This window comes from Cucurbita pepo, chromosome LG01 (assembly GCF_002806865.2).
Source record: "Cucurbita pepo subsp. pepo cultivar mu-cu-16 chromosome LG01, ASM280686v2, whole genome shotgun sequence".
NCBI classification, from domain to species: Eukaryota; Viridiplantae; Streptophyta; class Magnoliopsida; order Cucurbitales; family Cucurbitaceae; genus Cucurbita; species Cucurbita pepo.
Window position 1 is genome coordinate 2,163,648 of NC_036638.1, and position 20,233 is coordinate 2,183,880.

At 34.2% G+C, this 20,233-nt stretch overlaps 2 protein-coding genes across 2 annotated transcripts; one reads left to right on the forward strand and one right to left on the reverse strand.

The window, feature by feature from the left end:
* The first annotated feature begins 3 nt into the window (after positions 1 to 3).
* Positions 4 to 13,365, forward strand: LOC111806429 (probable sphingolipid transporter spinster homolog 2). The gene is made up of 16 exons (XM_023691780.1): positions 4 to 128; positions 1,850 to 1,981; positions 3,324 to 3,425; positions 4,343 to 4,447; positions 4,616 to 4,691; positions 5,048 to 5,122; positions 5,296 to 5,398; positions 5,458 to 5,523; positions 7,520 to 7,589; positions 8,819 to 8,910; positions 9,021 to 9,097; positions 9,203 to 9,316; positions 9,722 to 9,841; positions 10,523 to 10,651; positions 12,276 to 12,354; positions 12,933 to 13,365. The coding sequence occupies exons 1-16, from the start codon at positions 64 to 66 to the stop codon at positions 13,064 to 13,066; spliced, it is 1,539 nt and encodes a 512-aa protein (XP_023547548.1). The 5' UTR covers positions 4 to 63; the 3' UTR covers positions 13,067 to 13,365.
* Positions 13,366 to 14,016: 651 nt separating this feature from the next.
* On the reverse strand, positions 14,017 to 19,406 carry LOC111806512 (LL-diaminopimelate aminotransferase, chloroplastic-like). The gene is made up of 10 exons (XM_023691898.1): positions 19,253 to 19,406; positions 19,064 to 19,137; positions 18,794 to 18,861; positions 18,524 to 18,640; positions 17,849 to 17,911; positions 16,717 to 16,821; positions 16,457 to 16,507; positions 15,750 to 16,070; positions 14,811 to 15,017; positions 14,017 to 14,599 (listed from the first exon to the last, which is right to left on the reverse strand). Exons 1-10 carry the CDS (start codon positions 19,333 to 19,335, stop codon positions 14,306 to 14,308), a joined length of 1,383 nt encoding a protein of 460 aa, XP_023547666.1. The 5' UTR covers positions 19,336 to 19,406; the 3' UTR covers positions 14,017 to 14,305.
* Positions 19,407 to 20,233: the final 827 nt, after the last annotated feature.

A 20,233-nucleotide genomic window follows, 5' to 3' on the forward strand; every position in this document is an offset into this window, starting at 1 on the left:
TTTATGGTCAGGCTTATTGCGTGGGGAATGATCTAATTCATTCGACGAGCAAATTTTCATATCATGGCGGAAATGGACGCTGCGGGAGCTCCGGCTACTGACACTCCATCTTGGTTCACTCCCAAGAGGTGATTTTCTATTTGTTCGCGATGCTTTAAGATTCAATTGGTTGTTTGGTTGGCGAGAAAGTACAATTTGAATGGAGGAAGTCAAAATTGATTGATCTATCAAGTTGACTTCTAAATGGAAGTTATTCAGTTTAGGATAAGACTATTTCTCGGAGATTTATGGTTTTGTTAGTGTTCATTTGGTATCTGACTAAGTTACTTTGGGTATTTTGTCTGTGAATGTTCATGATCGGTGTTTGCTTGTTTCTTTCTGGAAAAAGCGATGAATTGCGGGAGATAAATGGATATTTTGTGTGCTACATTTGATCACTTATCTCTGTCTTGAAATAGGAATTATTCGTGTAATCGAGATGCATTTGTTCTTCTAAGGGAATAATGCCGAGCTAACAATGTGCAAAATAAGAGAAATAGCGCTTTAATCGGGAACCCTTGATATCTGGTCGTTTCTTGCGAGCATAGGTCACCAGCAATTCAATTGGTTGGATGGTAATATTGTAAAGTCGCATGCTGTCAGTCCACCCCTCTGGTTTTCATTTTGATTACTGGATATCTTTTGTTTGCAATGGTGCTTCCCGAATGATTGCAATAGGCTTCCAACTCGTCTGTGATCACAAGTTCCAAGACTCAGGTCTTATGGGGCAATGGTAGGAAGAATGTGTGGAGAGAATTTGGAGACTTTTAAAGACGGGCATAGGAACATAAAGGAATTTATTGCTTTAACTAGGTTCATATGGTCGAATTGGTATAATCTCACTAATTATATTTTCCATTTATCTGGTTAATTTTACCCTTTGTAGTACCTTTTTTTAACTTCATTGGGAGATTTCTTTTCCTTTCGAGCATGCATTATTTAGTGACATTCAGATTCATATGAAAAAAGTTACCGAAACAAATCAGGTTTTGTTTAGTATGGTGCTCATTAAATAAGCATTACTATTGCCTATTGGTGTAATCTACGAAAGGACTCGGGAATAAATGAGAATATTCATTGTATTTGTTAACAAAGTCATCATGCTTTCATTTCTTTTACTAGATGCTTGGACTCTTGGTTTTTAATCCTTACTTTTAGCACTTTGATTAATTGGAAATTCTACCCATTTGTCTGGGGCTAATAGGAGATAAGGGTTTTGGTAATAGTTGTCGAAGTGCTGAAATATTACATACTGGTTACAGGAACAATGGATTAATTATAAACTATCCAGAATGGTTTGAGTATCAACCTTTTAGGATGCTGTGGGCTCCATTAAGTACAACTGTTAGAATTATGATATCTTTATGCCTTTTTGAAGCTGAAGTGGCTCCAGACTCCTGACCAGAGGATTAATATAACGTCTTCAACTATTAAGTGAAATTTATGTCATGCTACTAATTTTTTAAGTTTTCGGGACTTCTTTGTTGGACCTTTTTATAGTCAGTAATTAGTTCATTTAACTCTAACTAGGGTGCAGACTCGTCCTATAGTCCATTGTCTTGTGTTTTTCTTTTAACAATATGTGTGATTGGAGATTTGGACTTTTAACCTCTTGGTGTATTGTCAGGCATGTTTTCTTGTATACATCTTTTTTTTTTTTTAAACAATATGTTTTATTCTACTCGAGCCATGCTTATGATGTCATATTGTCTTGTGTTGTACTTTTAGTTACCAGTAGTTTGGATAAATAAGTGTCATGTACTGCAAATTGATAACTTGAGAATTTTCTTTTATTTCTTAATCTCTGCAGGCTTCTTGCTATATTCTGTGTAATCAACTTGTTAAATTACATAGACCGAGGAGCTATAGCTAGCAATGGTGTGAATGGAAGTCAAGGAACTTGCACAGCAAGTGGTATTTGCACATCTGGTACCGGGATACAGTAAGATATAGAAGCCTTTCAAAATAGATGGTGCTGGATATTTACCATGATGATTTTCTTTCTATTTTAAAATAGTTAGAATATGAAAAGAATAAAACAAATATTCTCAAACTATAACTCGTTAAGAAATCTTTAAAGTTATGAGATCGCAAGAATTACTCGTTAATCTACCCTACATGGATTAACAGATGTGAACACTCATTTTGGGCCATTAGGCACACACATGCTTAATTGTGCTGAAGTTTATATGTAATCTTTTTTTCACAAAAACAACGTTTCTAGTAATATATCATTCTCTATCGTGATAATTTTCTTTTTAAGTCTACAAGTGTATTTGATCCCTATATGTACTTAATCGTAGACATAAGAAATGTAGGATAAATTTATCATGTAATGGACCAGTAAATTCACCTTCATTTTCAACTAATAAGGTAAAAAAATGTAATATTCCATATATAAAGAGTAATTCAAGTATTTGTTATTTTATGCTCTTTACTTTTAGATGATTTTTTTAGCACTGTGTTTCATTTGATTGAATTTTTATATTATGGTAGGGTATCTCATAAAAAAAGTTATGGTTAACTATATAATTGGTAGAGATGCTTGTTAATAAATAAATGTCAATCCACAATTATGGCTTGCTCACCCCAAGGTATGGCTCCATCCTTGGCTCGACACATTTTGAAGTTTGAGCTTTCATATCCAAACCTTATTGAATCGCTGATATTGGAGATTTAGGTTGGAGAGGAACTATGGAATCTTAGTAACAAGGGAAAAAATTGGGAGGAATTTGGAAATGGTTGACAAATCTAGATTAATGCATTTTTTGGTGCTCTGTAGAAAAGTTTTTCTGTAACTACATCGTTTCTGTTATTAACTCAGATTGGAGTTTTTTTTTTTTTTTTTTTTTTTTTTTTTTTTTTTTTTTTTTNAATCAATGAAAAATTCGTTGTTTTTATTTTTAAAAAAGAACTATACTTGTGTCATCAATTTAGGCCTGAATATGTCTTTGGATTTAAAGTATTATGATAAATAAATGTGGGAATTATTTCCTGAAGAACTTGGTCTCCTAAATATAATATTTAGCTCCATACTTGCACAACAATTTGTACTTCGACATATCCTAGGCAATGTTGATATCCAAGGGCTAGTTATTTGTGAAACTGAAAGACGCTAATCATTTTTTGAGCTATTTATTTTTTCATGTCATGTAGGCCCTATTGGTTGCTGGTGTTGACATCATTATATGTTAAATGTTGTTGTGAAATTATCTTATGTTAATATGACTGATGGCATAAACTATTTCTGTACCTGACTATTTTTTGTGTCAAATTATTTATAGAGGTGAGTTTAGCTTGAGCAATTTTGAGGATGGGGTTCTTTCTTCAAGTTTCATGGTTGGACTTCTAGTTTCTTGTCCAATATTTGCAACACTAGCAGAACGGTAAGTCAAGGCGTGTTCTACACTGATAGGAATTTCATATATTTGTATATGTTGCTCATTTTTGCCAAATATTTGTATATGTTGCTCATTTTTGCCAAAGTAAGTTTGGCTTAACCGCATGTACTCCTTCCCTTGAGGTCAGAGGTTCAAAGTCCCAAACGCCCTTCACGTTGAATTAAAATTGAAAAAATTTCGAGAATTAAAGGTTTAGCCAGTTATTTATTATTATCGTTATTGTTATTTTTAATGAGAAATCAAGCTTTCATCTAGAGAATATGAAACAATACAAAAGGGCATATGAAAGAACAACCCACCAAGAGAGGCCAAACAACTAGCTATACAAACATCCCTCAGTTCAAATAATATGACTTGGCAGATAATTACGAAAAGAGCATTATGCATAACAAGCAACCAACTCTCCTCCCATGATCTCTCACAATCCTTAAAAATTCTATTATGTCACTCGATCCAGAGGCCCCAAAGGACTGCGAAAAAGCTAGTCTGCCATGAAATCCGGCCCCCATCATGAAAAGGTAGATGCTGAAAAACCTCTTCACTATAGAATTGCAATCCCTATTCCTAGCCAAACGAACATCAAACAATTGGAAAAGCTGCCTCAAACAGACTGGGCAAATTGACAGGTCCTGAGTTTATTAAGAAGGTCCTCAATAGCACTTTTATAGAGAATGCACCAATTTGGACCCCACCACAAAGGAAAAACGCCAGTGAATTTTCAAAAGAGGTTGTTTTCTGAGGTTAAAGTGAACTAAAGTATCTGAATATGATAAAATTTTGTGGCATGATGTCAGTGTCATTGTGGTAATGGAGAAGAATTGAACATTTTTTTTTTATGTGCATGTGTGCGTGTTCTTCTTATTCTTCTTTATTCTTTTATTTTATTGTTATCGTTTTGGCAGAATCAACCCATTTAGGCTCATTGGGGTTGGATTGTCAGTCTGGACTTTTGCTGTTATTGGCTGTGCTGCTTCATTTAATTTCTGGTCCATTTCAATATGCCGCATGTGAGTAATATTCTTTTCTCTTTCCTCCTTCCCTTCACGTTTGTGTTCTATTTTTCAAATCCACTTTTTGCAGATTGGTTATTGATTTTGGCATTGTAAAGAATTTTCTTTAATTTGAGCTATTTTTTTGTTTTAATTTTGGCTCTTGCACTTCATTGGTTGCTTTAGGTTGGTTGGTGTTGGTGAAGCATCATTTGTGAGTCTTGCTGCACCGTTCATTGATGATAATGCACCTGCTTCTCAGGTTACATTCCTTTCATGTATTTGTTGTATTTTCTGGCTTGTGCCCGTTAGTGTTTCCCATATGATATACAAATTCGCAAGTGTTGTATACTGACATCATGTTTATAGCACAAGAATGTGATTTTTCAAGTTCTATAATAATGGATAGTCGGGTATACTCTTCTTCTGTTTCATAGGACATCAGTGGCATTAAATTTATCAAACTGTGATATTTCATTTGGGAACTTAAAGCATAGAATGTAAAATTTAAAAATGCTAGTGGATCAGTGCTTCTTCTAATTATTAGTTATTTTTACTTTTTCTCTCACGTGTTTTCTTAGTTAATTCTTTGTACTTTTGGTTATTTTTTCCTTCCAGAAATCAGCTTGGCTTGGAATATTTTACATGTGTATACCTAGTGGGTATGCAATTGGCTATATCTTTGGTGGATTGGTAAATTCTTTTCTCATCATTTTCCTTTTAAACTTCAAGAATATATTGAATGAATAAAAAATAAAAAAATAAAAAAAAATCATTCCTAATGCTGTTTCTCTTTTACGTCTCCCATAAAGTGTGCATCCATGTTTTTATTTGATCACTCGTATAATATTCTTTACTGAGTATAGGTTGGAGGTAATTATAATTGGCGTATTGCATTTGTTGGAGAGGCCATTTTGATGCTTCCCTTTGTCATTCTGGGGTTTGTTATAAAGCCTTTGCAACTGAAAGGTACGTCCAGAACTGTCACTTCAAGCAACTTAACGGTTTCTAAACGACTTTAAGTACAGGATTTTCTCCTTCTGGATCATATGGAAAGCTGAGATCTGTGGATTTGGTTGCCTCGGAAGTTCAAGGTACTTCGTTTCAGGACTCTATGAAGCTATATAATAAGATTCTAAATCATTTCTTTGATACATATAAAAAATATTAAAGAGATACTCGTATCCTCTTTAAGCACATTACCTCAGCTAAGAATTCTATAAGAAGGAATAATTATATGGAATTGTTCTTCAAATCACTGTAGTGAGAGCCCGAGTCTCCTCCCAACCTCTAGATTGTTAACCACAACTTCCAATTCTGTAATTAATTTCTAACCACAACTCTGAAAACAGTGGATTGACTTTAGACTACCTTCAACTGGGTCTTCTCGTGCATGTGAACCACTAGAAGATGGGGGCACACTTTTCCAACTGCCATTATACTATAGGAAAAGTTTTTTGAAATTGTCAATATAATATATGGACTAATATAATGCAATTTCTATCTTTCATTATTCCATAGAATTTTTTATTTGTCATATTTTTGAATTGTTCATTCAAATTCACCATTCCCCATATAATTTTATATAGAAGTTCTTTTATTTTAAATTGAATTGCATTTTATTTATTTATTTAAATTTAAATTTAATAATTTAAATAATTTGCATAAATGTTAAATGAATGTATATCTATATATATTTGAAAAGAAAAAAAAAAAAATAATAATATGTAGGCTATTACCTTTGAGAAAGTGATCGGTCATATGGTTAACCATGGGATAAAACTCTATTTCTCATACTTTCACTCATTGATTCATTAATGGTTAAGATTAGGTTAGGTAGATATATTTTGATCTCACAAAGTCCTGGAATTAAAAAAACAATGAATTTGAAAATTTGGGGAAGAGAGTGATAGAGATCAAGTTATCAAAAATTGTTTTTCTTGTTAAGTCGAACTGATTTATCAATGATTCAGTGAATGGATCGATGTTCAATTTGTGGATGTAGATGTATCAGTCAAATAAATTTCATGGGGATGTGGCTCATCATTTTAATGAGAGTTGGTCTTATAACGAAACAATTCATTGAATTAACCCAATCCAATATAAAAAATCCATTTTACCATAGGTGAATAATATATATTTATGTACATATCTTATTATTTGTAATTTATAATAATTATATACATTAGACTCCTCATGGCTATCATGGCTAGTGGTTTATTCAGAAATTGAATTAATTAAAATAGGCTTTTCTTAACTCAATGGTAGAGTAACGCCATGGTAAAGCATCAGTTGAAATCCGACCAGGGCTTTGGGTTTTTTCATAAACTCCAGCCAGATCCGTAGTACCATCAACCGGGTGTTTTCCTGCATGTGAACCACATGGTAGTTGACATGAACTCTTAAATTATCGTTCAAAGCCCACAAGGAGCTAAACTTGCTGCAAAAAAAATGTAGTGCCTAACTTCATTTCGTTTACACAAAAGAAACTAATTTGGATGGAGAGCCCTATTTGGGAATCTTGTATGTATCAATTCTCCTGTGTTTATCCACCTACTATGGGAAGACCTTCACCTTTGGAGTTTTATGATTCCAACTAGTTGTGAGTTTGGAGGTAGGATAACCTGCATCCAAAACATGCAAATTGAGATTTCAATTTACTTCGCCATTTGGATAATGAAAGGTGAAGAATTCTCAGAAGCATACATTTGAGCGGCTGGTCCCAGCCCAAACATCTTTCCAGTTTTTAGGCCATTTCCCACCTTAGAGCCCTGAAAGCCTCTGTGTAATTTCTCGAAGCTTTATAATAGTATTCCAAAGATGGAAGTTTTGACTTTTGTTTTGTAGATTTTCAGTATTAGTATGCTTTTTCAGAGGACTTTGTTATCAGATTACGCTTATTGCTTCATATTAGGCACGTATTGCTACGAAAGAAACCTCTTGATTATTGATGCTATTTGATGCTTTCTTTGCTTAACTTTTGATTCTAGCTCAATTAGTTGAGAATATCACTGTCACGTATTAATTGGTAAAAGTGAAAATATCTCTTTGCCTGCTTCTTAATTTGGCTTTACATGTCTATGAACTCAGAGACGGAAGCTTCAAATGGCAACGGTGGTGCATTCTCCATTGCTGAAGATAGCTCAGTGAAATCTTCCAGGTAAGTAGGATTGCTAGAGTTTGGCATCTGGTAGCTCAGTGAAACATAGACACTTTCATTTGTCTAACCTGTGACCCACGGAGGTGTTCTTATTTCGCCAAAGGCAAATACACTTTTTTCTATAAGTAACTGCGGGTTGCAAATTATCATGAGTCTTCTTGTGCTGAAGTGAATATATTTTCTTATCTTTCGGTGAACTTAGAGTTTCTGATAATTCTTAGAAGTTAAGGGACATTCTTTTTATTGTTAACCTACATATTCTAATATTTTATCATATAATTATCCTTGAAAGTAACAAATAGTAAATGCCTAGAGATTGGACTTCATATTTTGTTGGCGAAGTCCTAATGAAACTTCACACTAAGTACATGGTCCTTTTTTATGTGAACACTTTGTTAAAGAAATAATTATATGAAGAATGGGGCTGGATCTGACCTCTAGTGCCTTGAAAGTTGATAGCATTATTACAAGAAAAGGGCTTTCCAATCATTTCATTTCAGAAACAAGGGTACTTTGCCAGTAACCTTGTGTCCATTGCCAATAAAGCCCGAACAGAAGACTTGAGATATTGAGCTCCAAATAATCGAGCAATCTGAAGATAGATAACATGCTCTGTTTTTCTTTCTAACCATGTTTCCCAAAAATATCCGTGATACTGCCAGTTTACATTCCAAAGTCCCACCCTTATGATCAGAGCCTCAAATGGAACTAAAAAGTATGGAACTTATAATCAAGTATTGAGTTAGAATGAAAACTGTTGTGAAGCCTCTTTTCCATACATTGGCTACAAAATTACAAAATAAAAAATGAATAGTATTTTCTTGTCTTCCAATTGAAAATGTATGATTTTGCATCACATATTGAAGTTATGTAGATTTCTTGTCTCGTCTTCCATTGCGGTACAGTTCATTCTGATTGAGTGGGAAGATTTAGTTCCCCCTTTGAATGTGATTTTGTGCAATATTCTTCCAACACTTTCTTATCATTTTGATCGAGAGAGATGACAACCAAGCATAGGTTATTAGTAAATGATCAAATTATTCATCATTTTCTTTTAAATTACATTGTCGTCTTTTCAAAATGAATTTATTAAAATGATTTATTACTCACCTGATATAATCTCCCCTTAATAGCATAGCAGTAGCATGCCATGCAGCGGTAGGACTTCCACATTACAATTGTTAAGCTGTGTATTGATTTCATTTATTCTTATTCTTAATTTGTAACAGCTTTGCTACTAATGGGAGGAATCAGCTCTCAAAATTTGGGAAAGAAATGAAAGAACTCTTGGTTAATAAGGTTTATGTTATTAACGTTTTAGGTATATTGTTCACCTGCTCTCAACCCATCTCCATTTACTGTGAATGTAATGACTAGGAGTTTGTGCTACATTTTCCCCTGTTTTCTGAGGGCTTTGAGTTTCTGTTTTAGGTTATATGGCATACAATTTTGTCTTAGGCGCGTATTCATACTGGGGACCTAAAGCGGGTTACAGTATCTATCATTTGGTGAGATTTTCATATAGTTGATCAACCATTTTCTTATATGTGAGATCTCTAGAAGAACTTTTGCACGTGCAAGATTTGTGTAGATAAAGTTAGGATCTTTTGCAGAGCAATGCTGACTTGGTTTTTGGAGGAATAACGGTGGTATCTGGAATATTGGGCACACTGGGAGGAGGCTATGTTCTGGATTTTATGAGTAACACCATTTCAAATGGTTTCAAGGTTGGCTTTTATGCGAATTGTGATTATGGATCCCCACACGTTACAATCTTTTCCCATGATTGCATAGCTTTCTAAAAAGGTTTTAGAAGGAACTGATCATACTTTATACTATAGTGCCATGAGGAAAAATTTGGTTCTTTTTTTTTTTTTTTCCCATCTTTTTTATATTCCATCACTTTAATTACTGTGAGGCATACATAGGAAAAATGTACATAAAGTTCTTAGTGAGGCATGCTAGTAATGGTGTCCACCAATATTGTCGACTCACCAAGTTGAGAAATCTCTGGGGATTCCTGATGTTTTCTCAAATCTAACCTGCTATCAACCTACGGAATTTTTTGCATTCCATTTTATAAACATGGACGTCAATCTTAATCTAACTATCTCACTCAAATTGTGCTGCAGCTTCTCTCTGTAACAACCTTTGTCGGAGCAATACTTTGCTTCAGTGCCTTCTGTTTTGAGAATGTTTATATCTACCTAGCCCTATTTTCAATTGGTGAACTATTCGTTTTTGCTATCCAGGTAATAGAACGTTATTCCCCCAATTTTTCTTGGTTTATTTCTCATCATCCCTTTTCTACCCTAGTTTCTCTTAATGAAATTCTGCAATAACTTACTGAAATGGTATCTGAACATCTTTTGTTGCAAAGGAGGCTTCTGTGGGACTTAAATTGGTACTTTAATTCAAGAGTACATAATTTCTTGCTTTGTGGTACCAAATTCTGTAAGCAAACTCTTTTGTGAAGGAAACTCATTTTACATTATGTAGAGAAAAGTTTGAATATTGAAGAAAGAAATAAAACTCACAAATCTCAATTTAAACTATGGATAACAAAGAAAACCAGTCATAAATTCACAAACTATACCCAAAAGTGTGTACCCACAACACTTGCTGACCTAGACTTAGATCTCCAATTATAACTTATAATTAAAGGGATTATAACTGAAAAAAGAAATTGAAAGGGAATGCCATGTAAGCAAACTTTCTAACATATTAACTTAGGATATTTCACCGTTAGTTACGAGAAATGTGAAATCTATTGAGAAGGAGGAGGCCATGACAATGCTTTTCTTTCGGAGCCACCTTATTTTGTTGTCTTTTAATCTTATGATTGAGTATATAATTTATTTGTCACAATCCCCGTATCATTACACTTCTTTATCCCAGTATTTGGAGTTGTCATGAACTTTTATCTTTTCCAGGGTCCTGTAAATTATATTAATCTGGAGGCCGTTAAACCAAGTCTAAGGCCACTATCTATGGCCATGTCTACTGTTGCAATCCACATCTTTGGAGACGTGCCATCCTCGCCTCTTGTCGGAGTTCTTCAGGTTTTCATTTTTCCTTCCACTTTGAATCTTATTTCATCTTTTTGAACTACTCAGTAATAAAGACGTTTTAGCTGTGTACTTGTTTCGGTTGGACTACATGTTATGACAAGTTCTGCAACACAATAGGGTGCCTTTTCCTGTTAGTTTTTCTCCAAGCCAATTTAGAAAATATAGTGTGATGGGGTGAACTTAAGTGTCTTGGGTTAAAAGTTCTTAAGCCTTGAGGGTGCTCGTGAGAGAGTGCTGGGTCAACAAGAACCGTACAAAGAAGAACCTTACATTTACAACTTTGATCCCCCAAATTCTCATACAAAGATCTTCATTACGATCATCTTTTCTTGCAATCGGTTTAATATACAAGGAACAGTAAAGACATTGGAATTTTAAGGCCATACTATCTATAATCTTTATCTCTAGAGGGTGGGCATAATTCAAAATATTGCAAGAGGCAGCCCCTCCACCTATTCATTCATCAAGTTCCCTCCCAAACCAAAAGTTCTAGCTAGTTGTGCCACTATTCCACATAATTTGAACTGAAAAACCTTTAGTTTGCTAAAGCATAAAGAGCAGGGAACATAATGAAATATGTAATAGAACTGAACACCAAAAATCTTCCCAAAATAGCATGGTTGCTCCATCTCCCAACTTAAACACGAGGAACTTGTCAACGCAGGAATATTTTGGCAATTGTCTTCCATGGTTTTTTTTTTTTTTTTTTTTAAGTGGTATAGCTGCATGCACTAATGAAAAACCAAAGAAATCTTAGCCATGGCTCACAGTTATTTATGCCAAAATGCCTCAGATCCTTTTGGATACCTCCAAAGCCACCTGGGAGTAGGGGTTGCATTTTTATAATCATCCATCTAACCGGAAGAAATCCTTAATCATTTTGTCGAACTTGTGTGCCTACTTAAATAGGAACTACAGGAGTAGGTTTGGCATGATCTTTTAAACAGTATAATTTTTTTTAGTTATTTATAAGTTTCTAAATCTTGAAGTCTTTAAAGAATAAATGTTTCAGTCTAAAGCATTAAAAAAGAAAAAAAAAAATGCATTATTTTAAAAAGTTATCTAAAACTCACCCTAAAGAATAAAGAGTTCAGTAGGTAGATTAGGATACACATCTTGCATTTTTAAATAGTGAATATTTTAGGCACTTCTTTTAGATTTCAAACTTAGCCGGGTTTTTAAAACAAATATAAAAGAGTAGATAACAAAACAAAAAGAAAAACTCATAATTGAAAGTAGTATTTATAAGCTTAATTTTCAAAAAAAAAAAAAAAAAAAAAAAAAAAAAAAAAAAANGTCTTGATAACTATTTGATTTTTGAAAACTAAGCCTATACTACTTTCTTTTGAGTTTCCTTGTTTTTGTTATCTATTTTTTTCATAAGTTTTAAAAAAATAAGCCAAGTTTTGAAAGCTTTAAAAAGTAATTGTTTTTGTTCTTAGAATTTGGGTAAGAATTCAAATGTTTTCTTAAGAAAGGATAAAACTCATCGTAAAGAAATGATGAGAAAACTAACACGATTTTTTTTAATCAGATAGTTATAAAACATGACCTTAAACTCTCAAGTTCTTTCTGATAACTTGAAGTCTCAAATGGTGTTCTTACGATTGTGCAGGACCATGTTAACAACTGGAGGGTGACTTCTCTTATTCTTACAGCTATCTTGTTTCCAGCAGCTCTAATATGGTTTGTAGGTAAGCTTTTATTTCGTTTATTATTTTAAGCTAATTACATTGACCCCTTCAATGGTAGATGAAATTTTTTAGATACTACAATTATATTCAACATATCATTTTAATACGGTCACTCGTCTATGATATTTAGCATAAAATTATGGGAAGTGTTTCATAGTATTGGATATGATTGTGTTACATGGTTAGGGCAGCTTGTTTCTGTAGATGTTGCATAATAATTGGGTACCTCTAGCAATCTTGATGCTTTGGCACCTAAATTTTGGAAGAAATTGTTGCATAAGATTTTTAAGAATGTCAAATTTCTATGGTGGGACAATATGTTGATTGAAATTAAGGGATTTTTTGTGGAAGAAATTTTTTTAGAGCTGAAGGACACAGTAGTATATGATGATCTATACAGAACAGATTAATGTTATGATTTTTTGTACAAGAAATTTAATTAATTATTCTTTTAAAATAATAATTTCCATCAAGAAAAATGAAAGAATAAAAAGGGACATTTCTCATAGTTTTTTATATTAAGTATAAATCATATTCATTTGAGAAAAATTCCAACTTCAACTTGTTTGCACTGGCAGGTGTATTTCTACCCAGTGTAAAGTCATTGGATGACGACGATCATCACGAAGATTCTACAACGAATCAATCAAGCACGACACCGTTGCTCGAAGAAAAGTTGATTAATATCACTGAATCTTCTTCCGAACCATAAATTAGTTTTTGTTTTGGTTTCTCTCACTCCATGCTCGTGGACTGCTGGGGTTTGCATAGTTTTCTCGTAGCTGTTCTTATGTAAGTATGTTCTTTTAACACGGTTAGGACGCATGTGTATTTAAAAAAACTAGACTACGTATAATTGGTCAGCAAAAAAACTAGGGCCGATTGATAAATGTAGCTCATCCTATATTTAAAGAACAGGACTAGGTACAGTTGGTTAACTCAAATTCATTGGTGTACAAGATATTTGTTTGTTTGTTTAGAAGAATTTAACTGCAATCTTAGTTTGAAACATATGACATTTGACTCATCGTATCAAGTTCTTCAATCAGATAATGTAGAGTTTGAGGTTTTATCAGCTGAGAAATCACACAGTCAATATTCGAAAGCGATTCGCAACTTTATGAGCCATTGCCTGCCTCATGGAGAATAGATATCTATGCTTTACTAGAGAGATGCTCTACGGTTTTTGGTTACCGGGAAGCATATGCTTAAGACAGATACCTAATTCTTGAAACTCCTCTGGATGACGGTAAGTACATTCTTAAGTTGTTACACTTCCGAACACATGGGGCGCTCGTAACACTAATTTTATCTCGACTAATGCAACAAAAGAAACCCAAGGGGTAAGAATGATAATAATGAAAGGAGGATGAAAAGGGAAGAACATGGGGGACTAGAAGACTACGTGTTCGAACATATAGTTCGATTGGTTAAAGAAAATGACTTCGACCGTGTTAAAGATCTTAAATCAATAAATCAAGGAAGAAATAGATCCAAAACTCACAGCCAATCGCCCTATTTTGTCATGAAAAACAGGTCCAGACCTCCAAGACCTAAATGCCCCCGTACCTCCCAACATTCCAATATCCAAATCCTCAATCAATGGGGCATGTGTTAACAAGGAATTCAACGGAACTCAAGTATTCATCAAATCAAAGCTAATTGGTCAAATGGTAGCATTTAAATTTATTGATTTAAAGAGAGAGACTTCATACAGACCTCAAATGCAACAGGCGTCGTCGCTATTTGCTTAGATGAAAACCGACCGAAATCCTCCGACACACAGAAACGCCTCAAGCTACAACTGGAATGCTTTTGTACATTTCAAATGAAAATGAAATGCCAAAGGCAAATGTCAAAAACATGTAGTACATAATTCCAAGAGTTGAAGAATAGAAGGATGGCACCTGAGATTTAAATCTCATCCACCTGCATCGCTTCTCCTCTTCTTTCACTTGTATAGCTGCTTGAATCTTCTGCAAGCTTCCAAGACATTCTCTCTGTGACCAAAAGCACTTACCCTGATAAATCCTTCGCCACCAGGTCCGAAACCGCTTCCAGGGGTTGTCACGACATGTGTTTTCTCTAGTATCTCAGCAAATACCTCCCACGAACTCCGGCCAGGGAAACGAACCCACACATATGGTGCATTTTTCCCTCCATACACATTAAACCCAAGCGAGTTGAATGTGTCCATAATGATACTGGTGTTTTCTTTGTAAAAACCAATAACCCCGCGCATAGCCTGCAAGTAGAAGTCGATAAATTCCATGATTTCCTATGTAATTTTGTTGTGTCGACATCAACTATAAATTGCACTGTGTTCAAATGAAGTGCTCCAAATTATTCACCGTCTTTCAAGGGATCAAGGTTACTATACACGTTTATATTTATTAAAAAAAATGAGAAATTGTCAAAAAAAAAAAAAAAAGAAGAGAAAACTGTAAATAGCAGACCTCAAGCCCTTCTGGCGAAAGACAAGCCAAACCCCCAGCTTGGGCAATGTTGGATGCGCCGTTGAAGCAAGTACAAACTATGCGGTTGAAATCTTTAGCAACGGGAAATCCATCAGAAAACATAAGCTCCTTTGGAACAACTGTCCAACCAAGACGAACTCCAGTAAACCCAGCATACTTGCTAAATGATGATGTCTCAATTGCAACCTGCACAACAGAAAAATAGATCATGCAACATAAAACATGTATTGCCTATCGTTCCTCAACAAATACGAAAGTAAATAATTAGTGAAAAGATACAGCGAATTACAAATCCAAACATTTATTCTATCATCTAATATAAATGATAAGCTAAATATCAAATTGCTACATAATTCCAAGTGAGATATAATTGACTTCCTACTATATCATCATCTCCATTCTCCACTAATCCCTATGTTTCCGTTCGGAGAGAGATTCTAGCAAAAGTGCCTTGACAGGAAAGTCTTCTGCTGCTATTCCTACATTTAACTAATGAGCTTGTTCTTCTACATGTTCTCATCAAGAATTGTGAATTTGCTCCAGCCTGCAGATATGCTAAGAACATATGTGGATGGTAGGATCCAATAGCTTTTGATTTTCAAGGATGGTAAAATAATTTCATTTTTAGAAAGAGAACTCTGCCGTTTGATTATTTTTGCATTAAATAATTCGGGTATGTACACAATTATTAGGCCTGTTCGGAATGACAAAATTGGAATCAAAGGATGAGACCAGACCATCACAAGATCTAAAAGGAGAATCCAAACAATATAGTGGAGCTGTACATAACAATAGAGGAACTAGAGATACGTATTTCAAAGATTCAAAACTTCGACACAAATGTATTGTGATGGAATTTGCAATCAGAATGAAATTGCCAAGTGCAGACATTGAAAAAGTAATCTTGACGAAATTTACCTCCTTCGCTCCAGGAATTTCAAAGATAGATCTTGGATTATCGTCTGATATATACATTGCATATGCAGAATCATAGACTATAATTGACCCATTCTTTTTAGCAAACTGCACCAGTTGGGTTAACTGTTCCCTTGTTGCGGAAGAGCCGGTAGGATTGTTTGGTGAACAGAAAAATATGATATCTGTTCGGGGAATCTTAGATAAATCCGGAAAAAATCCATTTTCTGGAGTACATCTCATGTATTCAATATTGCCATACTTTTCAGCATCCTTTTCGTACTGTCCAGTCTGCCCCAAGATGACGCTCGAGTCCACATAAGCCTACAGTTCAACAAAATTCTTGATTAGAAATTAAATCTGCAGAAGTAGGTAAAAAGTTCTACACCAAGAAGTGAGAGAAAGGAGTAACAAAAATTACTTCAAATATATTTTCTAAATTATGAAATAATTTATAGCTCGAGCTGTAGTGAACTTATCCGTTAGCTAATGTGACTAAACCTACAAGTGAAGTTTTCTAATGGTGCAAATGCAAATACGTCTTGCAGAACAGAAAAAAATGAGATGCAGCTAAATGGTTGTACAAAAGAAGAGCTCAATACTTTTCAAATGATCATCTAAGTAAATGCCTCATTTAGAAGTGGATTGGCAAAATGTTATAAGTGCACCAGTTAAATATCTAAAAGTTTGTTAATGAGAAGAGCAATCACCGGGTATGATGGATCTTGCACTGCCATTGACACGTTGGAGCCAAAAACAAGCTGCCAAGAGTGGGAAGAGAAATTAGATAGTAACAAGATGGCAGACACATAGATGATTACCCAAGTTACGACACAGATGATTACCCATGCTATCTTACATTTTAGCTAAGTTTGATGATCAACATTAAAGGGGAAAAAAAAAAAACAAATACGTTGAAAATAGATAGATTTAACAGATGAATTTTTTTCCAAACTAAAACAAACCATACCTGAAGACGTGTTATGTCACATTTTGCACCATCAGAAACAAAGATATCATCTTCTTCTATGCCAAGGCCGCTATAAAATGTTTTGCCAATTAAAGCTCTCACTGGCTGTACAAATCAGCATCTAAATTAGAACTACCAATCTTGTAAAGAAATGACCTAAAAGAAGTCAAGTCATCAAGTCAATGCAAAAATGATGGAAAACAATTATTAACACAATAAGGCAGCTACTATACTTCGCAAAGTGTAAACCAGTTACTGACAGCATATTAATTTGAAACTATACAAGCTAGGTAGCAAAAGTTTTTTAAAAAAATCATTGCTGGAACGCACATGCTTGACGGAAGAGGCATATCAAATCGAGAAAACTGTTGTCGGACGTAAGCCAAAACCAAGTGGTAAAACTGTTGAAGGTGCCGGCAAAATGTTGAGGGAACCTTTCACAATATAAAATCCGTGTATCGTATTTGATCATGCTAAACTTTTATTCTAAATAGAAACAGATAAGTTAAAATTAAGAGGAACATGAAAAAGTACAACCTACCTAAAAATGCGCCAAAGCCCAAAGGCATACGAATGTGCTCCAATTGATACAAACGAAAAGGGGAGAGTGGTTGTAGCAATTTTTTAAGCAACTGACCACACCCGTCAAAGTACTGTAAGAATCTAAATCAAAGATCTCTCCCAAGTCTTATAAGAATCGAATAACACTCTCCTATTATGTTTCCTTCCATGGGTTCTAAAGACCAAAATAGCACTTTGTCACAAGACCTTAGCTCTTCTGGTAAGAGTATGGCCCCCAAGGTTTTGTTGGATGAAGTCCACTACTGATAAAAGTTGGTTCTACAACATGCCAAACTAAAAGATGCAATCCCATGAATTTGAAGCAAAAGTCAGTAATACCTTATGCTAGGGGTGTTACAGTGTACAAAAGAGTGGCTAGGCTTCTCACTATTTCTACACAAAATTCACCCATTAGGAAGATCACTCGTTAGAGAACCCTTTCCAAATATCAGAAACTTCAATCAAGATGCCAAATGCACAACTACACTTCAAAAGTCAAGATGCCAAATGCACAACTTCACTTCAAAAGGCTAGCAGGAGTAACAAAGTTTGTCGGGACTGAATTGCATACCTTTTCGCCCTGCTCAGCCCCATATCCACTGTAACCCTCTAGTGTGGACAATGCATGTGATCTCTGCCAAAGAACAAAACAGATTCGTCATAAATGACTAAGTTAAAAACAGTTTTTTAGCTAAAAAAATCAAGTAATATGAGGTTTATGATCTTCTGGCATGAAAACAACTCCAGGGAAACCTTCCAATTAAGTGCAAACAGTTGGAAGAAAAATGTAATGGGTGAATTGGACACCATAGAATAATTTTATTTCATACAAACTAAACTTCTATAAGGAGTGTCTGAAACTCGTAGTAAATTCAATTGAACGAGACAAAAAATTACATGCAAATATGTAAGAAAAAAGGACTAATTTCACTGGGAAGGAGATGGCAGTAACAGTACCCTAGTAAGCTGAATCCCAACAAAAGAAGAGACGAGTTTATCCAAAATAAAAATGATCAGACCATACGAAAGACAGGACACGGATCAACGCAAGGTCTATATTTTCATATGATATTAAGTAAAATATTTTAACGATTCTGACCAACTCTCCTTCTCATACAATATAACAAAATTCAACTTCAGCTAATATCCTAGATCAACTACTGTTTCTCGACAGAGATGGCTCATTATTCCTACACCTGTTATGATTTGCGAGTTACAAGAACCAGAAGCAGTAATTTATTTATACCTTTGCCATGGCCGATGTAATAACCTCAGGAATAGGCTCAGTAGTGTCACCAATTCCAAGGCTAATGACTTTCGCATCAGGATACTTCTGCAAGTGCGCATTCCTTCTCCTTGCAATCTATTATAATATATACACATATACAATATTACCGCTAAAGTTAATACAAAGCGATGATATCGAAATTTCAAGATGAAAATAAAACTAAAAAGCTCACGCATGGAAATTCATCAATAGCATGAACTAAGACCTTGAGAAAAATACACTACACACCTCAGGAAAAAGGTATCCAGCTTGAAGTTTGGCCATGTTCGCATTTCGAGGGACCGATGTTTTGTAGGCTTAAGAACAAAAAACAAAAACAAAAAAAAAAAAAAAAAAAAAAAAAAAAAAAAAAAAAAAAAAANAGATAAGTTCTCATTCTTGCAGATATCATCGAAGTATGGATATCATTACTTTCATCAACCGATAATCTACGAGAAGTTTTTAAATTGAAGATTCATATTCTATATCTTCAAACACAATCTGTAATTTCCGCAATACCTGTCGTGGAATCTTGAGACGTTGCAACACACTTGACGCGGAACCTTGTTCCTGGAAATGATACCTTCGGATTCCTGGAGAATAAACTAGTTAATTTCGATGATTCTTATGCGACAAAACGAGACATGCAGAAGTTCCAGTTCCAACGAAAAACCACTCAAAACGAAAATGAAGTGACAGAGAAAGTACTTGGCATTGAAACTGGAGTGCGAGAAAAAGGAGGAGGAAGACGATGAGAGTGCAGCAGAGGATAAGCTGTGTGTAGCCGCCATTTTTCCAGTACCAAATGTATTCAGTGGGATGATGTCCTCTTCAACCGAAGTGGCCGGTTTTTCTTAAGCAACTGAAACCCTAAATTTGATTATAAAAATTAAAAAAAAAAAAAAAAAACCTAATTAATAAAATTGGTTTAAAAATTTACCTACGACTTTCAAAAATTTCAAATAAATTTAAAATGATTACTTTTTTTTTCTTCAAAAATATCCTTATTAACTATAAAATATTTTAATAATACCCTTTAAAATTTTAAAAAATATACATTAAAATTTTAAATTAATATTAACCTCTCTAATCTTTATAAAAAAGTGTCCTCTCTTTAATTTCTTGAATTCCGCGCCCTTAAAAAATGTTGATATTATACTTTTTAGTCCACGTGTCTTGTTGGATTTTGGAGCTCTTTGACATTGAGTGTTAGACCCATTTAAAATGAGTGTTTTAAAAAGTGTTTTAGCGTTTTTAGGTTATTCCAATCGAACCCTTTGTATTCGTCAAATATTACCTTTTCCAGCTCGGATTTGCGTATCACCTAAAACCCCTGCTCCCTCGATAACTTCCCGTATGTATCAAATTGGTCATTGAACTCACTGTTAAAGTTAGAAATTGCATGGATAAACAAACCACAATGTCTCACAAAAATTAATTTGGATGATCCTACAGCACACATCATAATCAAAAAATAAAACTCCATACTTTTTACTGGTATAATGTTCAGCCGGTCCGGCGACCCGACTCCTTTTTTCTATAGCACTGAGATCAGTCATAATATTATTTTAAAATTTACCGTACATAATTTTCATAATGTATAAACTTTTTAATAATTAAGAAAATTTTTAATTAAATAAAAACTTCAGATATTAAGTAGATAAATTAGTATTTGTAAAATATTAAATT